This window comes from Portunus trituberculatus, chromosome 12 (genome assembly GCF_017591435.1).
Source record: "Portunus trituberculatus isolate SZX2019 chromosome 12, ASM1759143v1, whole genome shotgun sequence".
Taxonomy (NCBI): Eukaryota; Metazoa; Arthropoda; class Malacostraca; order Decapoda; family Portunidae; genus Portunus; species Portunus trituberculatus.
Genome location: NC_059266.1, coordinates 13,049,481 through 13,060,219, shown reverse-complemented (window position 1 = coordinate 13,060,219; position 10,739 = coordinate 13,049,481). Strand labels below are relative to the sequence as shown.

Below are 10,739 nucleotides of genomic sequence, written 5' to 3'. Positions count from 1 at the left end.
TCACTCACATATAAATGCTTTGACTTTTAAGAACACATTTTGAGGTTTAGTTAAAATAACGACTCAACGAGTAGTAAGGTTAGAAGATAATCACATCCAGTCAGTGAATGTACGTACTAAAATAACCATCATTTCAGCATTCTCTATGGCCTTATATTGACAGTAGCTTGTCATAAATTAGGAGACAAGTGCGGATTTCCAGACCATTGCAGGAGGCGGCGGCCCCAATGACACGGCCTCCTCACTGCTCCAGACTGAGGAGGGAGATTTTTTTTTTTTTTTTTTTAAGATTTCTTACGTCTCCCTATTAACTTGACGATGGATACTGTTATATTCGTATGGGAGGAATACTGTATGTTGACCGAGCTTTCAAATGCAAATTTACTACCAGAACGATATGCAACTACCGTAAGTAACACGATAAAAATTAGTGATATGTAGATGGCAATGTCAAACCCGGTTAACATGGAGGAAAATAATTGTTCTCACAAATACCGCTACAGCTGCCCTTCTCCTCACTCTTCAGTTTCTATGTTGATTGACTAATATCCGTGTTCTATGTGTGCCACGTTAGGTTTTCTCAGTTCTCGATGTAATGGTTGGGAAGATACTTCAAATGAGACGCAGAAGTTGCATATCTACTGCGTATATTTTGTTAACTTCTTTTTCCTTTCTTTTAGAGTACAGAGCTTGCTTATGTTAACTATGCTTGCGGAGGCAATCGGTATGCTTATAAATTGTATGAACTTTGAAATGTTAATTGATATCTAGAACGAATTTTAAGAGCTATACATAATTTGACAAATCGTGGGTTGAATGGCGTGGGCCGAGTAAGCACACCGCTAACTGCCACTGGCACACAATAATGGCCTTTATGTTCAACACACCGACTTTTAACAGTACCTCCATCAGACTGTCTGATGGAATTACTTTTTTATCAACCGTGTATTGTTTTCTCTTGAAGTGATAAATAGAGGACAGTTTGAGCCCAGAACTGAAGATGTGGAAAGTGTGACGTGAGAGAAATACAATGGAAAGTGTGTGTGTAGTGCTGGTTGGCGTGTGGCTGCAGGGTTGTGGTTGGCGTGCGTCTTGCGGCGGGTGTCAGCGGGTAGTGCGTAGTTACGATGCCAGGCTTTGTCGGCGACGGAGCTCAGGCGAGGTAAGACGTATCCTACCTCAGCTCTTAACTTGCTCTATGAAGGACCCCTTGTCTACTGGGAGAATAGTGACGGGCCGAACGGACCATTTAAAATAACCATCAGTCGAGGGTGAGATGCTCCTATACGGCCCTAACGCTAACGGGAAGCTGGAGGAAGCAGGTGACAGGAGGTGCCGGCGAGTCGATGAAGTGCTTGCAAGACGGCTGGTGCGCAGTACACTCTGCCATCACTCTCATTCTCGGGTTTCATAGCCACATGGGCCGATAACATTTTGTGTGGGAGATTCATGTTTCTGGACTTCCGCCGCGTCGCGTTGCGTGGCCGCTGTGTGGTATATCCAATACGCCCACATACCGTGATACAGTGCAAGTAGTAAAAGTAGCACAGTATGTTGATTCATACCAAGTTTTATCCATTATTATGTGTAATTTATCTTGGGTTTATGACATTTGTTCTCCCATGACGCAGTGCTTGATGCTTTCGAGTGAGATTCTTTTAATCATTGTCAATGTAAAGTGAAATGCTTCTTTTGAGCTAACAGCGATGTTTACCTTCGGTGCATATCGTTATGGAAGCACGTACGTATGTACATTACCTATTATTATTTATTTTATTATTATTATTATTATTATTATTATTATTATTATTATTATTTTTATTTCATAACGGGCACCAGAACCTAATACTATTGGTACTCATGGCTATTTTCACCCATCGCTTTTTACCTACTTATCTGATATCCTTGGAACATTTTGCTTAGTTGATCATGTACAACAGCATAATATTGTATAATTTCCTTTCTTTTTATTCTATCTTCAGGGCAGCAAGCGGGAAGGCACAAAGCGAGGCAGGAAGCCAGGCCGTAAAGCCAAGTCTGACATGAAGGCTAAACTAGGTATGGTATATTTGGTGTACTTATTTAACTTGACAGATTATTCATTTATCATATTACCCGGTACATTTAATGTTAGAAGAATGAAGAAAAATTTTGAAAATGGTCTTGTTTATGTTTCATGTCACTTAAGTTATATGTACATTAGATACATTTCATATATATATACATATATATATATATATATATATATATATATATATATATATATATATATATATATATATATATATAATGCTTTCCTATTGCAGTATTTAACTCGATTTTGTGTAACTATTTTTTTACTTGGATTTCAGTTTATTATCCACATTGCTACAAAGAAATTATTTATCATATGAAGTTGAGTACTTAAATGAGTTGCAGTTACCATATTCATGGCAATTTACAGAACGCAGTCGGCAGAGTGCAAGGGAGTGTCGTGCTCGTAAGAAGCTACGTTACCAGTATCTTGAAGAATTGGTGACAAATAGAGAGAAAGCAGTTATTGCCCTTCACCGGGAGCTGGAACAGGTGAGTCTTCTTGGTAAATAGTAGTGTAATTTCATGTTAGAAGTACTTTTGTCTCTGACTGAAGTTGGTATCCTTGACACTTTGCAAGTGGGTTTTAAAACTATGATGTAACCTTAATCCATCTTGAGCATTAGTAAATTGGTAGTCTTCATCTAAGATTATGGTTGCAAACTTTTTATCTTTGTTCATTATGCCCATATACACCTAAAGCAGTGGTTCTTAATCTTTTTACTACCACGCCCCCTCTAGAAAATGCTCTTTCCATCCATGCCCCCCTTGCATCTATAGACAAATTTCACTCCCAGATTTAAAAAGAAAATTTTAAAAAATGGCTATTTAGTCCATTTACTAAGCATGAATTACATTAGTGAGATATTTGACACTGCTCTAAGCTACCAGATCTTGAATACATGGTTAGTGAGATATTTGACACTGCTCTAAGCTACCAGATCTTGAATACATGGTTAGTGAGATATTTGACACTGCTTCTTAGCTACCAGATCTTGAATACATGGTCGAATGCTTGAGAGTGCACAACGGAAGTCCCCTTCAACGTTCAGGCGGTTTCTGTACTTGGTTTTGATAGCAACGAGCGTAGAAAATGCAGTTTCACATAGATATACGAAAAATGGTATGTCTGGGAAACTTTTGGAAACAAGAGTTAGTGACAACGATACTTTTGCATTATTTTATAAGCTTATCTTTGCAGTACTGGCCCATGCTCTTGTCATGAAAATAACCCATAAATAGAAAAACTTCTACTTTTCACCTGAGGTTCGTGCCCCCCCTGGAAATCACCCACGTCCCCAGGTTAAGAACCACTGACCTAAAGTATATATAGTTTGAAGAATTTAGACAATTTTGTTACAATGTTAAGAAGAGTATTTGAAGCAAGAAATCACACTGAATGAAATTATCTTAACAGGAAGTATCTTCCATTATAAGTACCTATATCATATAGGAGACATTACAAAAGTTAATCATGTCACCATATCTATCCCAATTTAGGATTGTAGTGAAAGCATGATTTACTTAGACCATGCTTTAACCCAGCCATGTACATGTGTAGCTTCTTGTTTTCATCAAACTCTTCTGTTTGAATCGCATAATACAGATTTTCTTCATTTCACTAATGTAACAAAATATTTTACATTGTTACTGTGTTATGACATGAATTGATATTGCAGTCCTCATATCACATCTATTTATTGGATAAGCATAGCATCATATCCTCTATCTTTTTCCTTCCTTTGCATTCCACTACCAATTCTCAATTTGAGAGCATTTGCTTTCATTATTTTTTTTACTTTGGCTTTCAATTCATCCTTCACCTAAATAATACTTCATCATCTCTTCACTCCCCCATCTCTTAGGCTATTAAAGTATAGCTTGTATTTTATGCCTTTATCTGACTGCATTGACTTCTCAGGAAACATTAATATTTCATCTGATTCTTTAAATGTATTGGCCAGTCTTCCCATTAAATGTTAGTTACGAGGTGTGCGCACAAACACACAAACACAGACGGGGCCACACGAGCATAAAGCCCAGGCCCTGTAAAACTACAACTAGGTAAATACACACACACACACTTTAGCAAAGAGTGATCATGCAGTTTTGGAGTTCAAGGTGATAGATGAAGAGAAATCTAGAAGAAATGAAGAATATAAAGTGGGAAGATGGAATTATGCCAAGACAGATTTTGGAAACCTAAAGAAATTCTTTCAAGAGACAAATTGGATGAAATTCAAGAGTGCTAAGGGAGCAAATGAAAAGTGGAAGGAATTTATAAAAATATACAAAGAAGGTGAGAAAAATTTGTACCAATAAGACAACATAGAGAAGTTGGAAAGCAGGACTGGTTTAACGATAGATGTGAAAAGGCTAGAACAAGAAAAGAGGATGCATGGAAGAGGTGGAGAAGGAAAAGACGGATTAAGCAGTGGGAAAGTTACAAAAGAGCAAGAAATGAATATGTGTTGATTAGAAGAGAAGAAAGAAAGAAACAAGAAAAGGATATAATTGATAAATGTAAAGACCAACCAAGGCTTTTTTACAGACATGTGAACAACAACATCAAAAATAGAGAAAGTATTGAAAGTTTAGAAGTAAATGGAGTATGCAGTGAGGATCCCAGGAAATGGCAGAGGCTATGAATGGATGCTTTCGGAAGGTATTCACAAAGGAGACTGCTTTTGACAAACCACTGGTAATGGAACAGAAAGGGATTATGAAGGAGTTTCAAGTAACTGTGGAGGAGATCAAGAATATGATGGGGAGTTTAGAAGTGAGAAAAGCTGTGGGACCTGATGGGGTATCAGGATGGATTTTAAGAGAATGCAGGGAGCAACTGGCAGAAAAAGTTTGTGAAGTAATTGATGCCTCATTAAGGGAAGGTGTAGTGCCCCAAGACTGGAAAAGAGCTAACATTGTCCCAATTTATAAATCAGGTAACAAGAGAGACCCATTGAACTATAGACCAGTGTCACTTACAAGTGTGGTAGCTAAGATGTGTGAGAGGGTGGTGAAGAATAGATGGACAGACTTCTTGGAGAAAATGACATACTTTGTGAGTGTCAATTTGGTTTTAGAAAAGGGCGTTCATGCACGACAAACCTGATATGTTACTATTCGAGGGTGATAGATGTAATACAGGAAAGAGATGGTTGGGCTGATGGAATATATCTGGATTTAAAAAGGCCTTTGATAAGGTACCACACGGAGACTGATCTGGAAACTTGAAATGGTAGGAGGAGTGCATGGCAGTTTACTAAAATGGATGGAAGACTTTTGGTAGGAAGAGAAATGAGAACAATAATTAAGGACAGACCATCAGAATGGGGCTTGGTGGAGAGTGGAGTTCCACAGGGATCAGTGTTGGCACCAGTAATGTTTGCAGTCTACATAAATGACATGGTGGATGGGGTGTCCAGTTATGTGAGCCTATTTGCAGACGATGCAAAATTGTTAAGAAAAGTGAGATGTGACAAAGATTGCGAACTACTCCAGGAAGACTTGGACAGAATATGGAAATGGAGCTGTACATGGCAAATGGAGTTCAACACGACAAAATGCAAGAAATTAGAGTTTGGCAAGAGTGAAAGAAGAATCAGGAGTATGTACAAGATAGGAAATGAAGACATAAAACCAGTCATGAAGAAAAAGACCTTGGGGTGACAATTACCAATGACCTATCGCCAGAGAGACATATAAACAAAATAATTGGAGAAGTATTGAACTTATTGAGGAACATAAGAGTGGCGTCTGTATATTTAGATGAAGAAATGATGAAGAAAATAATTACTGCAATGATAAGACCGAGGCTTGAATATGCAACAATACAGTGGGCTCGAACTTAAAGAAACACATAAGGAAACTAGAGAAAGTACAGAGGGCTGCAACAAAAATGGTGCCTGACTTAAGAGATTTGACTTATGAAGACAGACTGAACAGAATGCAACTTCCGACCCTGGAAAACAGAAGAGAAAGGGGAGACCTGATAGCAATATACAGAGTGATGATTGGCATGGAAAAAATGGATAGGGAAGATCTGTGTATGTGGAATGAAAGAATGTCGAGAGGGCATGGGAAAAACTAAAATGGCCACTTATAGGAGAGATGTGAAAAATATAGCTTCCCTCATAGAAGGGTGGAAGCATGGAATAGTTTAGACGTGGAAGTGGTCAACGCAAGGAATATTCATGATTTTAAGAAAAAGCTGGACATTAGTAGATATGGAGACGGGACAGTACGAGCATAGCTCTTTTCCCGTATGTTACAATTAGGTAAAATACACACACACACACACACACATGCAATATTAGAAATAGATATAGAAGAGGGAAAAGAAGATAGAGACGATTCATACAAAGGAGACCGATTAAATTACAGAAAGGCTGATATTGAGAATCTCAAAAACTATTTTAAAAACGTAGACTGTGAGGAGATGGAAAACTCAGAGACAATGCAAGACAAATATAGCTTATTTTTGGAAATATGCAAAACAGGAGTCAGGGAATATGTTCCAAAATATAGACCTAAAGAAGAAGGAAAGAAAGATTGGTTTAATGCAAGTTGTGCCAGGGCAAAGAAGAAAAGAGATGGAGCATGGAAAAGGTGGAGGAGAAATAGAAATCCAGCAAATAAGGAAAACTTCAAGGCAGCGAGAAATGAATGTTAAGGTGAGGAAGGAAGAGGAAAAGAACTTCGAAAAGGACATTGTCAAAAAATGTAAGGAGCAACCAAAATTGTTCTATAGATTCATAAATGGAAAAATTAGGCAAAAAGAAACAATAGAAAGGTGAAAAGGAGAGAACGGGATGGTGGAAGACCCAAAAAGTATGGCAAAACTATTAAATAAAAAATTCCAGGAAGTCTTTACTAAGGAATCCAAATTTTAGAGGCCACAGAGTAATAGAGAGACAATCTATATGAAAGAGATTAAAGTAACCAAGCTTGAAATTAAAGAGTTAATGAAGGAACTGGATGAAGAGAAGGCAATGGGACCAGATGAAGTCTCAGGCAAAATACTGAAAGAATGTAGGGAAGAACTAGCAAGTCCTATATACAACATCATAAAATGCTCAATAGAAAATGGAACAGTACCAGTAGAATGGAAAAAGAGCTGAGGTGGTTCCCATATATAAGAGTGGAAGGAAGGAAGAACCTTTAAATTACAGACCGGTATCATTAACAAATGTAATATGCAAGATGTGTGAAAAAATAATAAAGAAACAATGGATCGAATTCCTTGATGACAACAAATTAATATCAAATAGCCAATTTGGTTTTAGAAAAAGACGGTCTTGTGTAACTAATTTATTGAGTTTCTATTCTAGAATAGTTAATAGAGTACAAGAGAGAGAGGGATGGGTTGACTGTATTTATTTGGATTTAAAAAAGGTGTTTGACAAAGTGCCACATGCAAGATTACTATGGAAGTTAGAGGAGAAGGGTGGCTTAAAAGGAAGCACATTGAGATGGATAGAAAATTATTTGAGGGGGAGAGAAATAAGGACGGTAGTTAAAGATATGAAGTCCAAATGGAGAGCAGTAGAAAGCAGAGTGCCACAGGGGTCAGTATTGGCACCAATACTTTTCCTCATTTATATTAACGACATGCCAGAAGGAGTGAACAGCTACTTAAATCTGTTTGCAGATGACACAAAACTGTGCAGAGTTATAAAACAAAAAGAGGATTGTGAAATACTGCAAGAAGACCTAAATAAGATCTGGGAATGGAGTAAAAAGTGGGAAAATGGAATTCAACATGAACAAAAGCCATGTCATGGAAATGGGAAAGAGTGAAAGACGACCTGTGGGAATCTATAAGATGGGAGATGGAGTAGAACTGGAGAAAGTTAAAAAGGAAAAGGACTTAGGAGTGACGATGGAAGAAAACAATCAACCAATAAGCCATATTGATAGAATTTTTAGAGAAACATAATTTGCTAAGGAATATTGGAGTAGCATTTCACTACATGGACAAAAAAATGATGAAGAAATTGATAAGTACTATAATAAGACCCAGATTGGGATATGCAGGAGTAATGTGGACCCCTCATAAAAAGGAACACATAAGGAAATTGGAGAGGCTACAAAAAAATAGCTACAAGAATGGTTCCAGAATTTGAAGGGATGACATATGAGGAGAGACTAAAGGCTATGAATCTACCAACCCTGGAACAAAGAAGGGAGAGAGGAGACCTGATACAAGTTTATAAATTGATCAACGGAATGGACCAAGTGGATAATGAGAAACTGATCCTGAGAGAGGAATATGACATCCGAAGTACAAGATCGCATAGTAAAAAGCTGAGAAAAGGAAGATGTCTGAGAGATATTAAAAAACATAGTTTCCCGCAGAGATGTATTGAGACGTGGAACAGTTTAAATGAAGAAGTAGTGTCTGCAACGAGTGTGCATACTTTTAAAGTAAGATTGGATAAATGTAGATATGGAGACGGGGCCACACGAGCATAAAGGCCAGGCCCTGTAAAACTACAACTAGGTAAGTATACACACACACACACACACACACACACACACACGCAAAACCTCATGATGGTCTTGTATAACAGCCAATTTGTCTGCTACCAATAGCACCTTCAGCTTCAGACACAATCTTACTCTTAAAAGCCATGGTAAAATTACAAAGGCAACAATAAGGTATACAGAGTAAAGGAAAGCTTAGCGAGACATTGCCATGTGCTTGACAAGTCAGCTGTGTAAACACCAATCTTGGTGCTGGTAGTGCCATGGCACACACAGCCATTTTACGTCATGAACGGCTTTGACAACTCTTCAATTGACTCAAATGATGAAATTGCTATCAGTGGTATTTTACCCAGTATTATAAGAATGGCTTAAGGTTATTCAATCATAGGGCAAAAAATGCCTATGGTGCAGTCAGGATAGAACATGAACAAAACGTAGTGTCCAACTTATCCAATATCCAGCTTATTCAAGTTCAATCTAAACAGGGTTTTACTAATATATATATATATATATATATATATATATATATATATATATATATATATATATATATATATATATATATTACTAACTTATGTATTAATGAAATGGCCTTTTTCTTTTATATCTACATTAGCAATATATTTTATCTTTTTCAGTATCGAGTGTGGTCCAAAGAACTCGACGAAGGCAAGGTTCCAGAGGGTGTACTAAAACTGATAGAGGATGAGAAAGTGAAAAAAAATGAGAAAGAATAGAGTAAAATTTGGGGCTTAGTGTGTTCAGACTAATTAATTACAAGGATAGTCATCTTGTTGGTATTTTAGAAATTTAAGCTCAGTGTTCTCACTCTGATGATCTAAAGTAAAATGTAATTCTTTATATGATAAGTGTGGTGAGGAGAGATGTGTCCTGCCCTCCAGCTTGCTGCCGTCACAGGATCTGCTTGCTGACAGGTTCCCTTTATTTTGTTTTTAGGTTTTTTTTTTTTTTTTTTTTTTTTTTTTTTTTTTTTTTTTTAATGCTAACCATAATTATAGAATTAAATTGCTTGATCACCATGTAGAATTCATGCATTCATTCATTTCATTAGGTCATTCATCCTTCATTTCACAATCATCTTGGTGTTAGATTTATTTACTAATGCCAAACTAAGTATAAAATTATTTGAGCATTTATTATTACATTATTATTGGAATGTTTAAATTCTTATACCAAATAAAAGTTAAAACAATTCCCAAAAGTTTCATCTACACCCTATATGTGTCATGAATTTGTCTGTGACCTTGAAGTACAACCAATGAGTAGTCTGCCACTCACTGTTTGGTAATGCTTGCAATCTTAAATGAAGAGAGGTATTGAAAGGTGGCTGTGGTCAAAATAATGTTTTGAAGACGAGCTAGATCATAGTGACATTAATGAGTCAATACATGTATAGCACAAAATTTCCTCATCAATTCACTATCAAAACAATGTTAACCTATTCATGCCCAGTCATAGATCCCCTTTGATTTTTTTATACAAATGGTGTCTATGGGATAAGGAATAAAAATCAAAGAAATTTTTGGAAATTACATCCATAAATTAGGAAAGCATGCACATCCTTTAAAGTACACGTGGGCAGTGTATCCCTTACAAAGATATAAGGCAGAGAAACAGGAAGCCATTATGGTGGACTCACGAGATAGGTAGACAGATCAGAGAGAAGAAGAGGGCATATAGAGAATTGCAGAAAAGTGGGGAAGATGTAAATTTGATTAGGTACAGACAGGTCAGGGATGATTTGAGTAAGGTTATAAAAAAAAGTAAAAGGCAGGCAGAGATAAAACTAGCTAGAGCTGGGAGTAAAGATCCCATAACATTATATAGTTATTACAAGGTCAGTGATAAAAGAAATAAGGATAGGATTGGACCACTCAGAAAAGATGTAGTAGTGGATCAAAATAAAGACATAGTAGAATTATTGAATGAACAATTTTCTTCAGTATTTACTAGGGAAAGAATAGGAAATCCTGTTACAAACAGTGTGAAGAGTAGTTTAAGAGCTTTAGAAAATATTGATATAAAACCGGGAATTATTAGGAAATTTATTCTTGAACTAGACGATAGGAAAGCTAGTGGTCCTGATGAGCTACATGCCAGAGTACTTGGAGAGGGTGTAGACAGTATTTCTGAAGCACTTAAGTTAATCTTTGAAA

The 10,739-nt window shown here is 36.8% G+C and overlaps 1 protein-coding gene across 4 annotated transcripts in view; it reads left to right on the top strand.

Annotated features, from left to right (window-relative positions):
• Positions 1–9,777, top strand: part of LOC123502600 (cAMP-responsive element-binding protein-like 2) — a 14,714-nt gene extending 4,937 nt beyond the window's left edge. Inside the window, exons 1-4 of one of the 4 annotated variants that reach the window (XM_045251760.1) lie at positions 1,016–1,162; positions 1,983–2,058; positions 2,444–2,565; positions 9,201–9,777. In XM_045251760.1, the coding sequence (XP_045107695.1) occupies positions 1,031–1,162; positions 1,983–2,058; positions 2,444–2,565; positions 9,201–9,299 (429 nt within the window). In that variant the 5' untranslated portion in view covers positions 1,016–1,030 and the 3' untranslated portion in view covers positions 9,300–9,777. Of the gene's footprint in view, positions 1–1,015; positions 1,163–1,261; positions 1,370–1,591; positions 1,746–1,982; positions 2,059–2,443; positions 2,566–9,200 lie in introns of those variants that run through there. The other 3 variants (XM_045251761.1, XM_045251764.1, XM_045251763.1) reach the window with 3 other exon arrangements.
• Positions 9,778–10,739: the final 962 nt, after the last annotated feature.